The sequence below is a fragment of the Asterias amurensis genome, chromosome 10 (genome assembly GCF_032118995.1).
Source record: "Asterias amurensis chromosome 10, ASM3211899v1".
Classification (NCBI taxonomy): domain Eukaryota; kingdom Metazoa; phylum Echinodermata; class Asteroidea; order Forcipulatida; family Asteriidae; genus Asterias; species Asterias amurensis.
Genome location: NC_092657.1, coordinates 13690523 through 13715193, shown reverse-complemented (window position 1 = coordinate 13715193; position 24671 = coordinate 13690523). Strand labels below are relative to the sequence as shown.

The 24671-nt window shown below is 38.2% G+C and overlaps 1 protein-coding gene and 1 long non-coding RNA gene across 2 annotated transcripts in view; both read left to right on the top strand.

The window, feature by feature from the left end:
• The window catches only part of LOC139942967 (uncharacterized), a 521441-nt gene that overhangs the window by 285659 nt on the left and 211111 nt on the right, over positions 1-24671 (top strand). The window lies entirely within an intron of this gene.
• Positions 10207-18924, top strand: LOC139942956 (monocarboxylate transporter 12-like). Its single transcript, XM_071939780.1, has 5 exons — positions 10207-10313; positions 12984-13218; positions 14483-14623; positions 16386-17222; positions 18787-18924. The coding sequence occupies exons 2-5, from the start codon at positions 12987-12989 to the stop codon at positions 18912-18914; spliced, it is 1338 nt and encodes a 445-aa protein (XP_071795881.1). The 5' UTR covers positions 10207-10313; positions 12984-12986; the 3' UTR covers positions 18915-18924.

The following is a 24671-nucleotide window of genomic DNA, read 5'->3' as shown; positions in this document are numbered from 1 at the left end:
TGGTCCCCTGTCATCTAAGTGTGACGTCAGGGCTACAGTCACGATGTCATGTTCGCGCATATTTATATGGAGAACCTTTGAACCTTTGATCATCATGGCGGAGTGCAACACGCTTTACATGCTTGAAGGGAATATTCATCAATGGGGGCTCGACGAGCTGTACCACACATTCTCAGGTAATACTCACAATGAATGTAACAATCAGGACATTGGAGATGACAAGATCGTATGCTATTATTTAGAAATAAAAACGTTAAACTTGGTTCACACTACATCACATCGTGTGTGTGACACTGACAGTAAACTCGTGAGTCGAATAGGCCTAGCCTGCCCTAGGCGTAGGGGTAAAGTAAGATTAAATTTACAAGTCAAAACAATTTTTTCTTTTTTGCAAATTGGTTCTTAAAAATATGGTGTGTCGTTTTTTTCTTGTTTGTTTGTTGAATGGGAGTCAAAAATTTGACTCCCATAAATGGCCGACCGTGTTAGTCGACGAGGTAAAAGGAAAACCGTGCAATTTCGAGGCACGTTTGTGTGGATCATTTGTATTCTTCTTTTACAACATCTTTCTACCCATATGCATTTTATAAAAAAAAAAAAGGTTTCAAACGCTTTTCAAAGACCAACTCGACCGATCCAAGGAAACGTGTTCCTTTAAGCCTGACTATCCAAATTTTGAGCAACGTTTAACAGACTAACGTTCAAGTGTAAAGGCATGGTTTCTACCAATAGTTGGGCTATTGTAGTATGCGTATTACCCAATGTTTGAGAGCGATATTTTTTAAATAAAAGTTGGGCAATGTCAACAACCATCATGCCCAACCCATCATGAGTAGGGTTCCTGCAAAAGTAATACTAGCGGGCAAACAACATTGCATGACAATTAAATCATGCCCAACTTTTGAGCAGGGTTCCTGCAAAAAGTATTACTCGTTGGGCGAAGAAATATTGCATGCCATGTAATTGTTGTGCAACTTCAGGTTGAACTTTACTTTTAACAAACTGTCCTTGTTTTTAAATTGTCTTATGTGTAGTGTTTGTTTGTCTGTCTGTCTGTCTGTCTGTCTGCCTGCCTGCCTGCCTGCCTGCCTGCCTGCCTGCCTGCCTGCCTGCCTGCCTGCCTGCCTGCCTGCCTGCCTGCCTGCCTGTCTGTCTGTCTGTCTGTCTGTCTGTCTGTCTGTCTGTCTGTCTGTCTGTCTGTCTGTCTGTCTGTCTGTCTGTCTGTCTGTCTGTCTGTCTGTCTGTCTGTCTGTCTGTCTGTCTGTCTGTCTGTCTGTCTGTCTGTCTGTCTGTCTGTCTGTCTGTCTGTCTGTCTGTCTGTCTGTCTGTCTGTCTGTCTGTCTGTCTGTCTGTCTGTCTGTCTGTCTGTCTGTCTGTCTGTCTGTCTGTCTGTCTGTCTGTCTGTCTGTCTGTCTGTCTGTCTGTCTGTCTGTCTGTCTGTCTGTCTGTCTGTCTGTCTGTCTGTCTGTCTGTCTGTCTGTCTGTCTGTCTGTCTGTCTGTCTGTCTGTCTGTCTGTCTGTCTGTCTGTCTGTCTGTCTGTCTGTCTGTCTATTTGTTTGTTTGTTTGTTTGTTTGTTTCACTTAGCAGTAAGTACGTTGCCACTATTTATGTTGCCACTGGTTTACTTGTAGTTTGTGTACATGAACTTGCAGTTTTGCACTGTGTACACATACATTATTTTTACTGTGGCTTTCTGAACATGGGCAGTGACTGTATTTTGGGACTCAAAAATCGTAGCGCCTACTTAGAAAATTGTTAGTCTAGTTCCAAGTCAACATGGTCATTGAGGCTTTGTGTTTTTTAAATATATTTCTTACCATTTTAAATGGTTAAATGATTTACAATTAAGGACTTACTAGGCACCATTGACAGCACATAGTTACTAACATGTCTGTGTACCAGTGTGTCAGATGATCCTTTTGGTCAATTTTAAGTTTACATGCCTCATTATACAGTAAAACAATTACATTAACTCACTAAGACATGTTATAGTCCACCAAAAAAAAAACCATTGTTATTTAAAAAACAAGACACATATTACTTAAGCAGCTGTTTTCATCAACCCAGCACTTGAAAAAACTGTTCTTTATGTATTTATATTTGTGTTTAATAGTAAAACATTCTGGGTAGAACATTTAGTATGTTATGTTTTATTCATTTTCCACACGGACAATGCAATAGATATGGAAGCTTTGGAGCTGTTATAAGAATAGTGCTTAATGAATCGCTATAACAAAGGGACTAAATTAATATTATTTAAAGTAATTTATCTGAAGGTTAAAACAATGTTGATGTTTTTTTGTTTTTTTTTTAAGTTGCTGCAAGTGCAGCAACTCCTGATGAACCCAAAGAGAAGCAAGAGACAGCTGAAGATGTACTTGAAAAGGTTCAGTGGCTAAAAGGACAACTGTGCACCTTCTACCAAAGTCAACGAGTACATGTCATTGAAATCAAAGCACAGGGCAGAATGGGTGAAGGATAAGGAGAGAACTGTTGCAGAAATCTAGGAGGAGTCCCCCAGGCTGCTTGCTATTGGGATGGTAGGTTCCTACCAAGTATAATGGGACAGTATATATTGTTACCTATGTGATTAGTTTTCGTCTATGATGTATGTGCATAATGAGGGAATTTCTGGACACTTGGTGGATTCAGACTTACCAGGTTAATGAACGTGAATGCCAGACAATTGTGTTGTAAAAACATCACGTTTTTAGCATGCGTGAGGGCGCCGAAAAGTTGCTATTGCATGCAGTTTAGACTAGGTTAAAATCGGATGGTGAGTTTTTCCACAATCAAAGTTAACTCATTAATTAATATAATTATGTTTTGATAAAACCCAGTTTGTAATTAGCTGTTTCGTAGCGAAGCGCAGCGAAACAGCTCTTGTTTTTGTTAAAGTTTGTTTTATTATTATTATTATTATTTTTATTTTTTTTATTTGTCATCTTCAGAAAAATTTCATATAAGTGCTGATTTGCAATGTTTCCAAAGAGCAATTGCAATGACATTTTCAGGGATGAAAGGTATTGGTGCAATGATCATTGCGAAACAAGGATGTCATTATGACATAATCAGAAGTCACGTGACGTCATCTTAAAGGTGTTGTATTTTAAATGTTTGAAAATTTATAACAAATCAGCCACAAGAGACCGTAGGTTTCTGTTTGCGGGATTGGGGAGGAATAAATAAGGTCTTCATTTTGTTTCGTGTGCGTGACCTCACATGACCTCTACTTCCGGTCGAAACCGGAAGTGGCCCTCTAATTCAAAATTGGAAAAAGATATGAAGTTGCTTTTAACGATGTTAGTGCGTGGCAAGGGTGGGCAGTTCAAAAAAAATACCAATGACGTCACAAAATGCAACGGCGCCCTCTAGCGGCAGGTTGAAAACTCGTCAAAATGGACTTTTTGAAGATGTGTGTGGTGAAGTTTTTTGTAATCACTTCAAATTTTACACCCATGTTAACTGTCAGGCAGCCATCATATGTGTGAAGTTTCAGATCAATGACGTCATTGGGGGTCACGTGACGCGGCCTTAAAGGTGCACTTTTTGAACTAATATAACTCTCTAAGTAATTATGCGATTATGTTTAAACTTGGTAGGTTGTTAGATATTGGCAAGCCCTCGTGAATTGTGAAATGATGTCATAGTGACGTCATCACACGATATTTTATGATTTTTTCAATTTTTGCACCTTTAACGAATAAATTGCTATCCGAACATGGTATAATCCAAATTCCTTTTTTTTTAATAGCCTGGATTAGTCATAACTGCTTTAAAAAAAGAATAAATTTCAAATTCAGTTGACAAAATTTAAATTGTTATTAACGAAACAGCTCTGCATTTGTGCATAAATGCAATCATGTCTAGTTGTTTATTGGAATTGATATAGATTGTTATTCATTCGTAATATTGTGTAGTTATCGTGTATTTCAAGCCAAAACAAGTCCAATAATTACACAACTGATTTTGTTTTCTTTAGTTATAGACTCTTTAGGCAAAGACCAAAACTGTTATTTATTGTAATCAGACCAAATATAATCTTTGAATCACTCAATTGAAGCAAAATACCACGGAACAGCTTTGTGTTTATGCACAAACACCTAATGTCTAGTTAATAATTATTGTAATATTTGTTAAAGATTTTGAGTTGCAATTCAGAGCTACGACATTTTAAAATAAGTAAACCATAATTTAATTAGACAAATTATAGCAGAAAATTATGTTGTGCTAAAGTGTATACCTCCTTTATTATTCTATTAGTTTGTACAAAGCATTTTTAAATTAATTTATTCATTGCTGCTGTTTTTCATTTTGTTTTAGTTTTGTGTTCATATCATGGACAACTACACTTTATTGTAATGGACTTTTTTATTGCAAAGTAATATCATTTAAATTTAATATATTTGATATACGTTTTGCATTTTTATTTTATTAATACAAACATACGAGTTAGAATGCTGGTTGAATTTTCGTCTGACAACGAAAGTTTTACTTTATGACATCTGTCTACTGTTTTTTTGGTGGCACACCATTTTGTCAAAATAGTAGAAAACCTCTATTGGGCCAATACTGGTTTTGTAGCTGCACTAAATCTTTTCTGGGCCAATACTTTTTTTTTTCTTTCTTTTCTTTTTTCAGTGCCTTGCAATTTTGGCGAAATGGTATAGAAAACTTTTTTTCTGGGACAATACTCGTTTCGAAGCGGCAAACCATTTTGGCAAATAATGGTATAAAAAAACCTTTGCTGTGCCAATACTGATTTTGTAATGGCGCAGCATGGGGCCGGCATTGAACCGACATTGGTAAAAATATGCAATTTTTAAGGCAGGGTGTCAAAGCAGCAACTGTGCCAAAAGATGACTTAAGATTGTGAAAACAGTTAAAAACTGACAAGGTAATGTAATTTGTTGGGATTTTTTGCTATAAAATACCCCCCAAATTGTATATATTATTTGACGAGATGTAATAATTTGGAATAACTGATAATCAATATCAATGGATACATATTCAACGGAAGTTTATATCACTCGGTGCTTATTATATTGCATAGGCTGTATGCTGTTTGTATTGTGTGTTTTAACAGTAGTATAGTCACATGTATATATATGTGTCTGAGGGTGCACTTGGTAGAATATTTAACTAATTAACGTATTAATTACACACTGAACAATCTGGCCAGTAACGGGCCAGTTATGTCATATCGTCAAATAATATATACAATTTGGGGGGTATTTTATAGCCAAAAAGTTACATTACCTTGTCAGTTTTTAATTGTTTTCACAATCTTTTACCAATGTCGGTTCAATGCCGGCCCCATGCTGCGCCATTACAAAATCAGTATTGGCACAGCAAAGGTTTTTTTATACCATTGTATGCCAAAATGGTTTGCCGCTTCGAAACGAGTATTGTCCCAGAAAAAGTTTTCTATACCATTTCGCCAAAATTGCAAGGCACTGAAAAAAGAAAAGAAAAAAAAAAAAAAAAAAAAAACAGTATTGGCCCAGAAAAGATTTAGTGCAGCTACAAAACCAATATTGGCCCAATAGAGGTTTTCTACCATTTTGACAAAATGGTGTGCCGCCAAAAAAACAGTAGACAGATGTCATAAAGTAAAACTTTCGTTGTCAGACGAAAATTCAACCAGCATTCTAACTCGTATGTTTTTATTATTAAAATAAAAATGCAAAACGTATATCAAATATATTAAATTTAAATGATGTTACTTTGCAATAAAAAAGTCCATTACAATAAAGTGTAGTTGTCCATGATATGAACACAAAATTAAAACAAAATGAAAAACAGCAGCAATGAATAAATTAATTTTAAAATGCTTTGTACAAACTAATAAAATAATAAAGGAGGTATACACTTTAGCACAACATAATTTTCTGCTATAATTTGTTTAATTAAATTATGGTTTACTTATTTTAAAATGTCGTAGCTCTGAATTGCAACTCAAAATCTTTAACAAATATTACAATAATTATTAACTAGACATTAGGTGTTTGTGCATAAAAACACAGCTATTCCGTGGTATTTTGCTTCTATTGAGTGATTCAAAGATTGTATTTGGTCTGATTACAATAAATAACAGTTTTGGTCTTTGCCCAAAGAGTCTATAACTAAAGAAAACAAAATCAGTTGTGTAATTCTTGAGTTATGGCCCCACTTCCGGATGACCCTGAAGTTTATTATAATTATAATTATTATTATTATTATTATTGTTATTGTTGTTGTTGTTGTTGTTGTTGTTGTTGTTGTTGTTGTTGTTGTTGTTGTTGTTGTTGTTGTTGTTGTTGTTGTTTTCGTTTTCGTTTTCGTTTTCGTTGTCGTTGTCGTTGTCGTTGCCGTTGCCGTTGCCGTTGCCGTTGCCGTTGCCGTTGCCGTTGCCGTTGCCGTTGCCGTTGCCGTTGCCGTTGCCGTTGCCGTTGCCGTTGCCGTTGCCGTTGCCGTTGCCGTTGCCGTTGCCGTTGCCGTTGCCGTTGCCGTTGCCGTTGCCGTTGCCGTTGCCGTTGCCGTTGCCGTTGCCGTTGCCGTTGCCGTTGCCGTTGCCGTTGCCGTTGCCGTTGCCGTTGCCGTTGCCGTTGCCGTTGCCGTTGCCGTTGCCGTTGCCGTTGCCGTTGCCGTTGCCGTTGCCGTTGCCGTTGCCGTTGTCGTTGTCGTTGTCGTTGTCGTTGTCGTTGTTGTTGTTGTTGTTGTTGTTGTTGTTTAACATAATATACATGTAGTACACAATGCAATAAAAACAGATAATTATAAAACCAATAGCAAATAATAAATATGTAATAAGAATAAAAAATAAATTTAAAATAAATAAACAATACAAGAAAATAAATAAATAAATAAAAAGTAAACTTGTAGATAAATTAAACAACTTAAAATATTGAACAAGTGATTCAGATAAAGGTACTATACAATATATTCGTGAGCTTGGCAGACAGAAAATCTAAGTGATTTTAGAAAGCTGTAGAAGGGCAAGAGCAGTAGTGAATTGCGAATGTTTCAGGCAAACTAGACCAAAGTCTTGGGAAAAGATGAGGAGCAGATAAATGCAAAACATCGTTTCTAGCATACAGGTGTTTGAAGGTGAGAACATTAGGATATCTATGGTTGACAAAAATGATGTCTGCCACATCACAGTTAAAAAGGTTAATCTTAAACTTAATGATAACATACAAAACAGACAACTTACGACGAATTGACAGAGACGACCAGTCAACACGGGGTCAAGATTACCCCAGGTTAACCCACACCTGTGACGTCATGCTATTGTTAAATCGCTCCATTAATTTTCAAGAATGGTGCGTTGGGTACAACTATACACCCATTGTGCAAATGGGTGAAATTTTCACAAAAGAGTTAGCGAATAAAGTAAATGAAGTCAATGACGCCATGGACCACATGTGTTTTTAATCGAGCTACGCATGTATTACGAAATGATCGTAAAGAACTTAAATAAGTGAACTGCCTATTTCGCTCCCGAGCCATGATGTCACACTGTCGAATGAACGAGCGTATATCGTGAATGTCGGTCTTCGTCCAAAAGTTACGCACCACCAGTGGTGTTCACTGGCAGGAGTAAACAAGCTTACGCAATACTAGAAACACTTGACTTAAAAATTAAACAATATCGCGCCATTCGTGCAAAATAATGGAGCGATTTTAACAATAGCATGACGTCCCAGGTGTGGGTTAAGTCGCACGCGACATTCGTGGGTGCCATTCTTACCCACGAATGGCGCGCACCTCAGGCATTATCCTATACCTAATCTCCAATGCCCAAGGAGCCTCCCAGCAAACATCTGTATTGGCTCGATACTGGCATTTACATTTGAAACATTGGCAATTAATCGGCCGTGTACAGTTGCCATAACTCACCATTAGCAGGCAACAGGTTCATATTAAAAGCCATTGGACCCTTTCGGTTCAGAAAAAAAATAAAAGTTCACAGATTTACAAATAACTTACAGGGTTTACAGAAGGCAATGGTGAAAGACTTTTCTTGAAATATTATTCCATGAAATGCTTTACTTTTTGAGAAAACAGCAAAACAATATAAATTCTCGTTAACGAGAATTACGGATTTATTTTAAACACATGTCATGACACGGCGAAACGCGCGGAAACAAGGGTGGGTTTTTCCGTTGTTTTCTCCCGACTCCGATGACCGATTGAGCCTAACTTTTCACAGGTAGGTTATTTGATATAGAAGTTGTGGTACACAAAGTGTGGGCTTTGGACAACACTGTTTACCGAAAGGGTCCAATGGCTTTAACTGTATTTTTTTATTTTTTGTTTCAAATTTACAGCTTAAAATTGTCATTATGGTCTGTAAATTGCTCTCGAAACAGGATTTTAAAGCAACACATTTTTGTTTTACAATTTGTTCCTCCAAATCGTGAAAAATATGCTGTAGATTTTACGACTCAATCTAATATTGCTATGCTAACGTTTTCAAAATGGATAAATCACACGTATTTGTTGCATGTTATCACACTCGTTGTCGTGTTTTATTTTCAAGGGAAACAACAATATATCCCTTCCTCTTTTTCAGCTTGATTTGAGCACCAAAATATAAACAAATCTAGCCCTCCTCTTTTTGGCTAAGTTTGTGCACCCGATATTGACTTTGTTCTCCCATAGGTATTTTATGGAGAAAAACAGTATAGTTTAACATTTTGAAAAGATTTTCAAGGAAAGTTCCTATATATTACTAAAATCAGTACAAAACAATTTTTTTTTATTTAATTGTGAACCTGTTTATTTTTGGTTATTTGTCAAGTTCATATCTTAAAATTGTCATTATGGTCTGAGAATATTGCTCTCGAAACAGGATTTTAAAGCAATAATTTATTTTTACCATTTTATCCTCCAGATCGTGAAAAACATGCTGTAGATATAACGAATCAATCTAATTTTGCTATGCTAACGTTTTAAAAATAGATAAATTCCAGTTATTTGGTACAATATATCGCACAATTTGCCGTGTTTGAGTTTCAAAGGATAAACAAATCTAACCCTCCTTTCTTGCTAAGTTTGTGCACCCGATACTGAATTTGTTCTCCCACAATTATTTTATGGAGAAAAACAGCATAGTTTCAACACTTTGAAAACATCTTAAAGGAAATTGGCTACATATTACCGAAAAAGGCGAAACATAAAAAAATCGTAGTTAATTCTGAACCTGTTAGGCCCAATAACGCTCGCGCCGATGGCACTTCTGTCTTAGGCCATTATAGCATGACACTATTTGGCCCAGAATTGGCAGCTACTGGCCAGATAATGCAACAGCTGGCAGAAGGTTGGCCAAAATACTTTTTGCATTCAGGTTCATTTTGAGGCAGTCAGTTCTGATATTTGTGCAGTCTTAAAAACGATTGGTTAACTTCTTGTTTCCTTATACTAATGTTAAAGGCATGCGGTTAATTTTGCACTCTTGAACATGATATGTACATAAACATAAACCACGTGATACTAACTCATCCGTATCTTGCCCGGCAGTCAGCATAACATGGCGGGTCAGCTTATTGCAACCTACAACATTCGGTTCCACAAAATTAGGACTTCGTTGTAAACAGAAGGGGAAGCAACAACATCAACAGCAACGGCAACATCAACATCAACATCAACATCAACATCAACAGCAACAGCAACAGCAACAGCAACAGCAACAGCAACAGCAACAGCAACAGCAACAGCAACAGCAACAGCAACAGCAACAGCAACAGCAACAGCAACAGCAACAGCAACAGCAACAGCAACAGCAACAGCAACAGCAACAGCAACAGCAACAGCAACAGCAACAGCAACAGCAACAGCAACAGCAACAGCAACAGCAACAGCAACAGCAAAACAACAACAACAATAATAATATTGTAGCGGAAATGCAATTGACGGACATGTGACTGTTTAGTGTAGTATTTGCATGTGTTTGCTGCGTGGCTGGGCGATCGATGCAAGTGGGCGGAGCTTGGCACTTGCAGTGACTCAGGCTGACATGATACGCGTGCGCAGTGAATCAGGTAAGCGGGGTGCGCGTGCGCAGTTAGCGATCTAGGACCGCATGTGTGTAGAGGCGTGGCACCGGGGGTTGGCGTGGAGCGCATCACGAGTCAGTGTGTTTAGTGAAGTGACTCGAGCAAGACTTGGTATAGTGTTTTATTGTGTAGTGAGACCATCGTTTAGCTAGAGTACGTGTATTGGGTGATTGTCTTTGGGTTAGGGTTCATTGTCAATTTAAGGTCTTAGTCTTGTTATAGTTTTAAGAGTCTGTTTGGCGGTGCTGTCGACGTCGGACGATATACGATCGTAAGTTTGAATTGATTGCATTTATTTGGGTTATCTTGTATTCTTGCAATTTATGTGATATTCCAGGGTGTCTCAGGGGTGTCTATTAATAATAATAAACAACTACTATCAAATCAAAATTTTGCGAAACAATTATTAGTAAGCGAATATTTATTAATAAACAAATTACAAAATTGCCTAGTTGGGCCCTCCCAACTATTCTGCCTAGTTGTGTAACGGACAGTGCCTTTCACAAAACAACACGAAAAATGAAAGCATGGTTAAACAATGGAATCAATGTGTGATGAATAGGTTTTCAAATAGTGGTTTAATCCAAACGAGGCCTGTTTCTTGGTAATTTTACCGAGACGAAGTCGAGGTAAATTATAAAGAACTAGGCCTTTGCGGGTTTATTATTATTATTATTATTATTATTATTATTATTATTGGTTTATTAAAAATCAAACGTAGCAGCCAAAAGGCTGAATTGTGTTTAGTTTTACAATATAAAACTACATTCAAACATCAAAAACCAGCAAATATACAATACGAGATTATAAAAATAGAGTAGATGAGAATATAAAATTAAAAAACTGTAAGTATATACATTACAAATATTTACACAATGAAAACAAGTTATCTACAGGCCAGAACAATTATTGGTGATTGAGCAGCTCAACTAGGGAAGGGATGCAACTGTTTTTGAAACGGTTAGTCCTACATTTAATTGTACAAAGTTTATTGGAATTTCTCAGGTTGTTGTTTCTAGGTGGGGGAAGCCATTGTTTATATCTGTTAGAAGTGAGGAGGGATTTACCAAAATTTACGAAGAGCTGCTCAAGTGTAACATCCATGGCAGGGAGGCCAAGCTGGGAATAATCTCAGCAAAAGACTTAGTTTCACAGTAATCGTAGGACAAGATAATACGAAGAGCCTTGCGCTGCAACTTTTCAAGGCATCCAAGTTGAGACTTCGTGAGGCTTGAATACCAGACTGGGCAAGCATACTCAATAGTTGGTCTAACATACATAATATATACACTCAACAAATCAGCATTAGAAGTGCAGCACCGTTTTAATTGGCGCAGAAGGTACAATTTATAGTTGAAGGCTTTGCACATTGAACTTATCTGGGTATCCCATTTAAGATTACTCTGTAGATGAACCCCAAGAATTGTCATACAGCTTGTGTTAGTGAGGTAGTACAGCTGGGGTGCGTTGGAAACAAATACTCAAAGCTTGACACTTGGGAGGATTGATTTTCATGTTGTTAGTGTCAGCCCACTGTTGGAGACAGTCTAATTCGTTTTGCAAACCAATAGCATTCTCAGAGTTTTTAAAAGACTGGCTAAGGGTCATGTCATCTACATACTTATAGTGAGTAACCTCTTGATGATCAGTGACAAAATCATTAAACATGACCAAAAAGGCGATCGGTCCGATTTTGGTACCTTGTGGGACACCGGCTTTGAACAATTAGTTGAAAACCACTAGTTGAAACTCGATTCAACACACTTTGATTCCCATTCATAAATACCTTTTAGGTCAAAGACATCATCACTGTTTGGTCAAAAAGTAAAATAATTGCAACAAATATAATGTTTAAATGATTTATTTCAACACAACCCCCCTCCAGCTATGAAACGGTAAAGCCCTCTGCCGCCCTCGGGTAAACAACTCCTTACAAGGGAATGGTGTGCGCATCGCGCGTATTTGCGTGATGTGGCAAAACTGTTTCAGCCGTTGCTCTCGATCAATATGAATGGAGAAACTGTCTCAAAAGAACATGTGCAAGGTCGCGTGTCACACCCATGAATTAACACTTGTTACCGGTCATGAAAAAAAGGTTTACATCCACCCACGTGAAGCGCTCTACACCAATAGGAATAGCGAAACTGTCTGAGGTATTTATGAATAACAAATAAAATTGGTCCTGGATACAGGTAATGAAAGGTATTTACTTTTGTATGTTATATTTGTTTGTCTTTTTTCGGACACTACAACAATTATAACAAACGGCCGTCCAGGGAAAGCCAAAAGTAAAACAAAAATGTCAACAAACACATGTGCCCTCCCAAACCATGTGCATAAAAAAGAGTTAAGATTGGAAACAACACTGGAAATAAATGTATCAGTACACATACACTTTCATACTTTAGATATTAAGTTTACACTGAGCTATTGCGCAGCCAGCGACTGTTCCATGTGCTTGTGTCTACGGTACGGTAAACAATTCATGAAATGTGTTAAAATGCAATGGAATAATACCAGCATATATAGCTTGAGGTGAGTCGTCAACCAATACAGTCACCATTAATTTCGAAGCCCCATATGATTTTAACACGCTACACGTTCTTAGAAAAAAAAACGCAGGTTGGACTTGGGGTATTTTCTTTCTGTATCAACTAAATTTTGCTTTTGTATTTACTTCACATCTTTATTAACTTTTACTCCTCTTTTGTTTTCATCTCAAAGCGCATAGGGACTTATATGTGATTGTGATATGCGCTCTACAAAAATGGTTCATTATGTGAGATGTAGGTTGGTGATACCAATGATACCATTTACCATCCATAACGTTACATTGACTGTGTCTGAAGAACATACCTGTAACCAGTTGTTCTCAGTGAGATGTTGCTTATGAGTTCCTCAGTGCGCCTCTTGTTTTGTTTAATCTCTTCTTGGTCCATAGAAAATGGCGCATGGCTGCTTGGAGAGCGTTTCGAACTCTTTAAAGGAAACCATACGAGATGGCGGTATTCATGGTTGGATTGCTGTGTTGGGTTTATTTACGTGTTTTGCAGCAAGGGTTGGTGTGACCAAAGGTCTGGGTATGATGTTACCCACCCTACAGGAACAGTTCGTCACTTCCACGTGGTTAATTGGCTGGATGGTTGCTTTTGTTTCGTCTGGTGGGGCGTTCTCGGGTAAGTTTATCTTAAATATTGATGTACTTTTAATTAAACTTTACTGTTTATAAAATAGTTTATTTAAACTTATCTCTTTGCTTATTTGTGTACAAGCCAGTCACAATATGAAACAGTTGGCCCAGTCCACAGTTATTAAGTTAAACTTTTGTGTTTATGGCAAGTGTTGCTGTATTGATTGTTCCCTTGTGGATTTTCATCACTTTGTTGCTCTGTACTCATCATTGTTTTGTTGTCTGATTTCCAAATGAATAATAATACAATAAATATAAATAATAATATCAATTAAAAACTAGACATTAGGTGTTTGTGAACAAACACAAAGCTGTTCCGTGTTGTTTTGCTTGGACCATGTGCTCAAATGACCAAGGAGTCTATAACTGAAACAATTGAAAATAGGTTGTGTATTTCTTAAGATATGGTCTCACTTCCGGTTGACCCGGAAGTATAGGTCAACTTGATGTCAAGGTTTTTTTTTAAATGAATGTCCATGCCCAATGAGTTTAAACATTGGTCGTGTAGTTCTTGAAATTAAGGTGCTGCAAAGATTTCCACTGTAACTTGTCAATAGAGGGCGTTATATAAGTTGAGTGGTATCAACATCTCCTTTTTTTAAGGCAAATAATGTTCAACTGAATTGTTTATCCCCAAAAGTTCAATTAAAAAGTTGAATGAATGTAAAAACTTGTATTTTACTCAGGATTGTTTGATTTGTTTGGTTTATTGAGTACATGACAGTATTATTAGAGTCCATTATCATGTGACAAACTCCTTAGGATGAAATCCCTGTATTTGGTAGTTGGTTTGATGTTTGATCTAGTACGAGTGGATTTCACTGAACTCATAACCACCAAACTCTGTGCTAATGATTACCATTTTCCACTTACTGTGTATTTCAAACATCATGCATGCACACAGGTTATGCTGGGCTAACAATTGAGAAATAATAACAACAACAAAAACAACAACAAAAACAACAACAACAACGACAACGACAACGACAACAACACTGGCAACGGCAACGGCAACAACGGCAACGACGGCGGCGGCGGCAGCGGCGGCAGCGGCGGCAGCGGCAGCGGCGGCAGCACCAGCAGCAGCAGCAGTAGTAGTAGTAGTATATCGACGAAAACAATATCAACAGCTAAAAAAAAAAAGATCGCCTGGACGGATGTAATATATTGTAACTTTGTTCAATTATACTGCTGTCACAATTATAATCAATGTATCATCGCCATGTTTTTTGTTCTTCTTTTCTGAGCAGGGATATTAGCAACGCCACTAAAGGAGAGATTTGGCGCCAGGACTGTGGTGATAGTGAGTGGAATAGTTGCTGGTATCTCTATGATAACTGCGTCATTCCTATCCAGTCTGTACGCAATCACCTTCCTCCTTACTGTTTCAGGTAAAACGTTGCTTAAAATTAACATAAACAAGTTGGATTGAGCTAACAAAACAGTTGCTGACATTGTTACCACTTTATGCAACACACTATATGCATAATCTGACAAACCTGTGTAAGTTTGAGATCGATCGGCCATCTGGTTCACGAGAAAAAAAGTAAAACAAAACGATTGCACATTTTGCATAACACCAAAGCAAGCCTATCGGGAGAGTGTATACACTACAAACAAATGACCTTGTTGAGGCATATTGTCCTCTAACTAAATGTTTTACTTTTTTGATTGGTCGTTTTCGCGGGTTTAAATGTTTGCAGCAGAGATTGTACAGTACGGAGCTTTTAAAGGGACATGCGTAAAAACAAAATTGCGTGCGAACGAAACAAATAATTGGGTGCAAACAAAAACAAGTCCAACGAAGATTTTGATCGTACGCAAGCACATTTTTAGTTCGCAACTGTTTTCGTACGCACGCGTATTTGTTGCGGTTGAACGTAGATTTATTTGTCAGCTCGCATATTTGTTTTTGTTCGCACGCAACTTGTTTTCATTTTTTTTCACGCATATTATTCCTTAAGCTCCGTATAATAGAGCAATAATGTCTATCGGTCAAACCACACATCAGCTGGACTAACAATCAAGACACTGTAATTGCAACTACATTCAACAAACAGTATGAAGATAGTATGGTATAGTGACTTCTTTAAATTCTACTTCCTGAGGTGCTGAATTTTTTTGAGAACATAGTAAAACAAGTCACGAAAATAACATTAACGGACATTACGAAACATGTGAAACGTCTTTACGTGATACTGGTTTACTCATTCATAAAAACAATTGCAGCACCTTAGCAATTAACATATAAAGGGAAAGTACGCGTTTTGTAATTACTAAAAACAAATATTAACTCAAAAATTTACTTGGTAACGAGCATTGGAGAGCTGTTGTTAGTATACAACATTTCGAGGAACGGCTTCCTCTGAAGTAGTATGTATTTTGAGAAAGTGTTTATTTCTGACTTGAATGTTAAAAGACTTTAAGCTATAAGTATTTTATTTCTAACTGAAAGCACACAAATTTTGTTATCTTTCATCTTTGTCTTGCAACTTCTATGACCAATTTAGCTTAAATTTTCACAGGCTTGTGATGTTATGCTTATGCTGGGATACACCAAGTGAAAAGACTGTGCTTTGACAATTAACAAACGTGTACCTTCCCCTTAAAGAGAGTGGACACTATTGGTAATTGTCAAAGACCAGTCTTCTCACTTCTCACGTAAAATAACAAACCTGTGAAAATTTGAGCTCGATTGGTCGTCGGAGTTGCGAGATAACTATGAAAGAAAAAAACACCCTTGTCACACGAAGTTTTGTGCTTCCAGATGCTTGATTTCGAGACCTCAAGTTCTAAACTTGAGGTCTCGAAATCAAACTCGTGGAAAAGTACTTGTTTCTCAAAAACTATGTTACTTCAAGAGGGAGCCGTTTCTCTCACTGTTTTATACCTCTCCCCATTACTCGTTGACAAATGAGGTTTTATGCTAATAATTACTTTGAGTAACTACAAATAGTGTCCACTGCCTTTAAAGGTTAACTTTTTATTATCATTATCTTAAAATGGTGTGAGTGTAATTTATGTAAATATGTTGACATTGTTGAAAAAAGTACCTTAATGTTTAGAAAATGTTGAGTATACTTTGTTCCCTCAGCTCTTCAGAGGAATGTTAAAAGTTAAAACTCTTAACATATTTCGTATCTTACTATTCAGGAGCAGCAATTGGCATCACTTACATAATATCGAAGCATCTGGTTGGAAGTTTCTTTACCAAATCACTCACAACAGCCTACGGCTTGGGGTCCATGGGCTCCTCCTTTGCCTTCATTGCTGTTGTGCCATTGATACAGCTTTTCCTAGATATATACGGCTGGAGAGGAACAATGCTACTACTTGGAGCATTATTATTACATATCGCTGTTTGTGGAGCTCTGATGAAACCACTTGCAGCTAGTGGGAGTCGAGATGGTTACGAAGCAGCTCTCACATACGAGGAGCAAGAGACCGGAGAAGACAAAAGGGCACCAAACAACCACTGTGGCTGTTTTAACAAAGTATACTTATTCACTCGTGAAACATTCCAGCGTGGTTTGTTCTCATCCACATCATTTTGGTTTATTGTATTTATATCAACTGTTCGACTAATCACTTACTGTGCTTGGTTAGTCTACTATGTGCAGTATACTACTGTGTATAAAGGATTCACAATGGAAGACGCGTCGAATTTCATCGTTGCTTATGGAATTGGAAGAGCAGTAGCCTGCCTTATGATCGCCCCTATAATTCAGCAAGTGCAATTTGTCAGCAAATACACCTGGCTGGCTATAGCTGTACTTATACTTGTCATTTACTATGCTGTCGACCCATGGTTGATGTCTTACTGGCCAATTACTGGAAATGCTTGTATCTTTGGAATTGCTTTTGCATTGACTTCCATACTCATAGATGTTGTCATAAAGGAAATATTTGGTAAAGAACAGCTGGGCCATGTTCTTGGCTGGATGGGATTTATGACTGGTTTGTCCATAATCCTTCTCCTATATGTCCCAGGTGAGTTTTTGTGTTAAATGAACACGCTGCTTTGGATCGGACAAGTTGGTCATTGAAAAGCGTTTGTAACCGTTTGTTATAAAATGCATATGGGAATTAATATATTTTTAAATTGGAATACAATGATCCACACACGTTTGCGTGTTTGCGTGGTTTTCCTTTTACTTTGCGACCTAACACAGTCGGCCGTTTATGTGAGTCAACAATTTGACCCCCATAAAATGGCCGACCGTGTTTGTCGACGAGGTAAAAGGAAAACCACGCAATTCGAGTTATACTTGTGTGGATCATTATATTATACTTTTAAAATATCTTTATAATCATATGCATTTTACGAACGGTTACAAAAGCTTTTCAAAAACAAACTCGACCGATCCAAGGCAACGTGTTCCTTTAATTGTTAAACCAAATTCATAAATACCTCTGACAGTTTCGATATTACTATTGGTGGAGAGCACGTCGCGTTTTTTTAAACGCTTGATTATGACCAGCTGGAGTTGTTTATAACTGATTTTTCGGATACGTGTGAGCGGGTTAGCCCACACTTTCGTTCCCAGGGGTGATCGATCTCGCCGCGCCTTTTTGACCCATGACTACGAGGATGCATACAACACTACTAGGCGCACGAATGCATATCCGAAAATGGTCTCTGTCATCAAGATAAGACACATGTACAAAGCTCAAGGAAATGACGTCGGTATATTTCGACATGCAAATATCGTCCTGATTAACACAATCAAACTAAGTAGGATTTGAAACTTTGCGTGGTGGAAATACGATATAGAAAGGTTTGCGGTAACACCATGTAATGACTTTCTCTATTGAGTTGGGGTGGTTCTGAAAAGAACCGTTGGTTTCAACTCGACGTTTCGATAAGTATGCTCTGATCGTCTTCTGCAGAAGACGATCAGAGCAGAAGACGATCAGAGCATACTGATCGAAACGTCGAGTTGAAACCAACGGTTCTTTTCAGAATCACCCCAACTTATTAGAGATAGTCATTACATGGTGTTACCGCAAACCTTTCTACAAGCAAACTAACCCAACATATTGATAACAGATTCGTAAATGATTGATAAACGTTCTGCATCGAGTATTTTGTGAGGTGTCTTGGCCGAGTGGCTATATTCAAGTATGGTCAAAATCAATGGAGTGTGGCTTCAGGTCCCGGTAGTAAAGCTTTTGTCCTTGAGCAATATACTTTACTAATGTTTCTTTTCACCAAGTGTTATGTATCTGGCAGTTTGATTTGTTGGTAAGAAAAAGCCTTCGGAGCGCTACCTTTTTCCAGGGAACGGATACATATGAAAGGGGTGTTATTGCCCCGATGACCGGGGCAATATAGTAAAGCGCATTGGGACGGTAGTTGTAAAATTCACTATTGTGTTGTTTATATTTAGTAGTTTTGTCGGGATGGATCCAAACCACTCTCTCGATCAACAAAGCTCACGGCTACACTGGCGAGCTGATGAAATAATGAGTCGCAAATTAATGAATGAATGAACGAAACAGTAAATGAAGGTATGAAACTTAAACATGTGTACGTTTTGTTTGTGCCCACCAGGATTGATATACGACTTAACTGGAGACTACACCGTGGCCTTCAGTCTAATGGCTGGTGCACAATTACTGAGTGTTGCTGCTGCCTTTTGGTTACACTGGAGGCATAAAGGAGAGAAGAGTTTTCGATAAAGACGCCACGCCGTTAGTCTTGTCATGACAGAGTGTTAGCAGAGAATAATTTGGGGGTATGCCGCTTCTCGATTGACCCTCGCTAACTTTCATTTTCCTTAAAGTAACAAATACTGAATGGTGATTGTGGAAACATATTGAAATATTTGTGTCGACAATTTCAGTGAGCGTTATCATCGATTTTTCTTTTTAATCGATTTCATGCTAAAAGTGTCATCGGTGTTGTATTTTTTTTTTCGCGTGTTTTGTATGGTGGATTACTTAGTGTTGGCAGTGCCAGCCACTGTTTTATAAACCAATATGTAATGCCCCTTTGACTTATCATTGTTCCATCGTCTTTACGACTTCTTCTGAACCCCTTTTAAACCCTTCTCATCCTGTCCAATAAACTAGAGAGCTTTCGATTTTGGGACGGTAGGAACACAGAGGACGGGAGGTAGCGTTAAGGCCGAGTCACACAGTGACTGCAGCGATAACTAAAATGTTAACGATAACGACGCAAAGAGGAGACATTGTATTGGTTAATTAATTGCTCTACACAGAAAACGCCCATGCTTCAAGGGCGTGCATTTCTAACGTTCTCGTTTCCATTCTCTTATAAAGGCGTGTGCTCACGATTGAACGCCCCCGCCCTGTATGATGTGGACCGCACGGTAACATACTTGGCTTGAGTCCCATTCCAATGAGGTTCATTTTATGTCCAGTCCCATCATCTTGACACCAGGAAAATTTTGAGCGGCCGGCATCCCCAGCCATATGCCTGGCCATTCTCGGGACCGGGTGGTGTCATGTTTACGCGTTGTTGTGGTTTTTATTAACTGCACCGAACCGTGATCTTGTGAGCCCTTTCACCGTTAGACTTGATTCAATGCCCGTTCTCGTGCGAGAGGTCCCTTGTCACATCCGCCGCCACAATGTAGCTACATTGGTCCCGAGAAAGGTACGGAACAGTTTGGGGGTGATCGGCTGCACAAAACAAATGTTCATTTGTGGGCGATGGGACTGAAAAAAAACTGTCACGGAACTGCGACTTGAGTCAAGTCAATGTCAAAAGGAACAATAAAACAACGTGTGCAAAATTCTACGATTTGTTCTTCTCCGAATCATGATAAAGCTGTGTTGTACTTGGTATGGGTGGTTCATGTTAAAATGGGTTGATCCAATTGTGTGCGAAGGTTGAAAAAAAAAATAATATAATAATTAGTTTCCTTTTGTGTAAGGGTTTTCGTGGAGAATTATTTGTGAGCCGGGAATTTTTGCAAAAGAGCTGGACAACACCTTATTGGGAACTATACAAGGTAATAAGCATTTTAGTTTGTTTAGACTGAGTTGTCCGCATGAATATAGTCTGATTAGTGATCGATAACTAATACGCAAAATCACCTTGATGTTGCAGTGTTAAAGTAGGTCGGTACAGTGACTGTGTAATTGCCTTCGACGCGTTCCTTCTAGAGAAAACAAACGGAGCGGAACAAATTGACTTATTTTATTTACTGACGTGCATGCAGCTATAGCACAAAAACAATTACGCTTGTCACAACGTAATTGCATTGTAAAAGTAGGTCGGTACAGTATCCTTGGATGTGAAATTGCCTCTGTTGTGTTCCGTTTACAAAACTAAATAAATGGAGCGGAACAAATTTACTTCTCTTTTCTGACGTACATGCAGCTATATAGCGCTAAAGATCTCATATCAAAAACAATTATGATTTCCACCACGTAATTGCAGTCTACACACCTCGGTATTGTGCCACCTTGGCTGTTAATTGTTTTTTTGCAGCGTTTTTTTTACAGAAAACAAATTGAGCGGAACAATTGCTCTCATCTCGGTTCTGACGTGCATGAACCGCTTTTTATTTCAGTAAAAACCAAAACAAATACGCGAAAAAAAAACTTTTAGTTACTCTGTAAACGTATGTCGGTTTTAAGAGTCAGTCAGCGTATAACAATATTTGTGAGCATATGGGTGTGTATTCGTTTAGCTTCCATGGGTCGACCCCGGTCTACGTCTGCCCAGGTACGTTCGAATAGCTTTGACGGGGCTCACCCGGGTCGGCCCCCAGTGCCCTGCTTGTGGAGTGGGTCATTTTGGTGACCTGATGAGTATGCCATCACCACGAGAGGGCGAGTGTGATCGTTCGATTAGCTCTATTTGTGTTATATATGCGTTGTTATAGTGTTGGCAAACGCTACAGTGTGACTTGGCCTTACAGACACTTGACACCATTGTAAATTGTTAACACACAGTCGGTGTATCTCACCATATATTTAAAATAACAAACCTGTGAAAATTTGAGCTCACTCGGTCGTCGTTGTTGCGAGATATTATTGAAAGAAATAAAAAACTTGTCACACGTAGTTGATTGCTTTCAGATGTTTGATTTCGGGACCTAAAATTCTAAATATGAGGTTTTGAAATCAATTTCGTGGAAAATTACTTCTTTCTCGAAAACTACGTCACTTCAAAGGGAGCCGTTTATAACGGTGTTGTATACCATCAACCTCTCCCCATTACTTACAAGAAAGGTGTTATGCTTATAAATATTTTGGGAAATTACCAATAGTGTCCACTGCCTTTAAATAATAGGCCGATACAGCGTCCTTGGCTGTGTAATTGCTTTCGCTACGTTCCTTTTGCAGACAAACAAAAGGAGCATAATACAGTGATTTGGTCTGAAGCACACAGGAAAACCTAATAAATTGTATTACACACGCAATCGAAATTGACCCATAATTTGACAGCCAATCAAAACCCGCCACAGTCGTCTGTTTCTTTATAGACAAGCCTTAAATACTGTTTGGTCACTCGTTTCTATCTCACTGCTGTGAATACGGTGAACGGTGAAGTCGATGAGTGAAGCCTACTCAATTACACATGTGTGCAGCAACAACTTCTGTTCAATTAATTGCTTGATTTGAAGAAATATATGAATAACTGCCTGATTCATTTCTTCTAAAAGTTATTACGAATAATAGTATACACAAACGATCATCATGGAAGTCATTATCGCAACTTTGTTTATGTTTGTACTGATTCAAACATGCCATGGTGCAAACCAACAGCGGTTCATCGAAACATTCTACTTGGCTGAAAACCGTGCCTTACTGAATCAAGTGTTTCAGTTGAAGACTGTATCTTCTCCTGTGATCTGTGGGCGAGACTGCTCTTCAAACCCACAGTGTGCATCATTCAACTACCAAATAGATAACAATGGTTGTGAATTTAACAATATCACCAGAGCAAACAGCCCTGTTGACTTTATCGAATCACAAGGAAGTGTCTACTATGATGAAAGGGTGGACACTTTTTCTTTTTCCGTTCCGAACGTGAAGAAGTATAGCAGTTGTACTGAGTTATATCAAGCCGGTTACCGTGACAATGGCATGTACAAAATCTACCCTGCAAGTCTTAATGCTGGGTTACAGGTCTACTGTGATATGGAAACAGATGGAGGAGGCTGGATCGTGTTCCAGAGGAGACACGATGGCTCTGTTGACTTTTACCGCACCTGGTCTGAATACGCATCTGGCTTTGGTGACATGCAAAATGAGTTCTGGTTGGGGAATGACATCCTGCGTGCCCTTACTGGAATGGGTCAATGGGAGCTCAGAGTAGACATGGATAATTGGCAGTCCACTGCAGTTTGGGCTTCTTATGGTGAGTTTGCTGTTACAGGTGACAAATACACTCTCAATGTTGGTTTATATGATGCTCAGAGTACAACAAGTGATTCAATGTTTGGTCATAATGGCCAACCATTCACAGCGAAGGATCAGGACAATGATGGAGATACCATTGCCAACTGCGCAGAGCTATGGGAAGGTGCCTGGTGGTTTACAAGCTGCTACATGTCCCATCTGAATGGTAAATACTATCCACAGGAAGACGTTCCATTCGGACGTGGAGTAAAATGGGCAGGTTGGTGGTATGGATCAGATTATTTCTCCCTGAAGAAATGCAGCATGAAAATACGGCAAGTTTTGTAACTCATTAAACGAACAAGCTTTACTTAAAAAGACACAGGACAACTTCGGTATTGCCATCGACGTGTCTCCTAATTTGGTATATCTTAACATATGCCCAGCGTAACGAACCTTAAAAAATGAACTCAAATGGTCGTCGAAGTTGCATGATAATATTGACACAAACAACAACACTTGTCGCACGAAGTTGTGTGATTTGAGATGCTTTAATTCGATACCTTAAAATCAAATTTACGTGTTTAAGTGAGAAACAACCTCTTTCTCGAAAACGACGTTACTTCGTTGGGAGCCGTTTATCGCAATGTTTTGTAATATCATTGATCGTCAAGAAGTAAGTTTTTATGCTAACAGTTATTTTAAAGGAAGTCGTTGCCTTGGATCGGGTCGAGTTGGTCTTTGAAAGGCGTTTGTAACCGTTTGTTATAAAATGCATATGGGTAGAAATATGTTGTAAAAGTAGAATACAATGATCCGCACAAACATGCCTCGAAATTGCACGGTTTTCATTTTACCTCGTCGACTAACACGGTCGGCCATTTATGGGAGTCAAATTTTTGACTTCCATAAATGGCCGACCGTGTTAGTTCGCACAGTAAAAGGAAAACCACGCAATTTCGAGGCAAACTTGTGTGGATCATTGTATTCTACTTTTAAAACATCTTTCCAACCATATGCATTTTATAAACAAAGGTTACAAACGCTTTGTATAGACCAACTCGACCCGATCCAAGGCAACGTGTTCCTTTAAGCAATTGTCAATAGTGTCCTGTGCCTTTAAAGGCAATAGTGGCATATGTAGTTGACTATAATACCAATATTCTCACTTGGTATAACCCAACACTATGCATAACCAAAAACAATTATTTAAAAATGTGACCCATTAGGTCATCGAAGTTGCAAGAGAACTGCCGGCTTTTATATGCCTCCTAAAATGTGCAGCTGGCGTTTTTGATTATGTTTGTGAGAAATTACTCATCTCTCAAAAACGTACTTCAGAGTGAGCCGTTTATAAATAATATGTTCAATAGCTCCCTGTTGCTCGTTAACATTTTGTTTAGACTTGACACTAAATTGAATAAACACCAATGGTGTCCAGTGCCTTAAATAAACATTATGAGAACGAATTTACAACTATTCATATAAGTGATCATCGCAAAATGCATCACTGCCCCAAAGTATTCAATCTGAAGTACCTTGATGACTGATTTAATAAATAAATTAATGTCAGAGATAACAATGACATAAAACTCATTGATTTAAAGGTACACGTTGCCTTGGATCGGTCGAGTTGGTCTTTGTAAAAAGGTTTGTAACCGTTTGTTATCAAATGCATATGGATAGATGTATGTCGTAAAAGTAGAATACAATGATCCACACAAACATGCCTAAAAAATTGCACGGTTTTCTTTTTACATCGTCGAATAACACGGTCCGCCATTTATGGCCGACCGTGTAAGTTCGCAAAGTAACAGGAAAACCACGCAATCTCAAGGCAAGTTTGTGTGGATCATTGTATTCTACTTTTAAAACATCTTGCTCACCATATTCGTTTAATAACTGTTACAAATGCTTTTTATAGACCAACTCGTCCGATCCAAGGCAACGTGTTTCTTTAACATTTGGAAGTAGTCGAGTTAAAGGAACATGTGATTGGCGACAACAGTTCCTAAATAATTGGTTTGTACATTCTAAAATAAATATCCAGTGCAGATTATTTAAATTTTTTGAAAATGTTGACCCCCAAAACGGTACAAGTTTTCCGAACAAACACCT

Coding starts and splice junctions, on each gene's coding strand:
- LOC139942956 (XM_071939780.1), top strand. CDS start 12,987: ATGGCGCATGGCTGCTTGGAGAGCGTTTCGAACTCTTTAAAGGAAACC. Junction 13,219..14,482: donor GTCTGGTGGGGCGTTCTCGG/GTAAGTTTATCT, acceptor TTTTCTGAGCAG/GGATATTAGCAACGCCACTA. Junction 17,223..18,786: donor CCTTCTCCTATATGTCCCAG/GTGAGTTTTTGT, acceptor TGTGCCCACCAG/GATTGATATACGACTTAACT.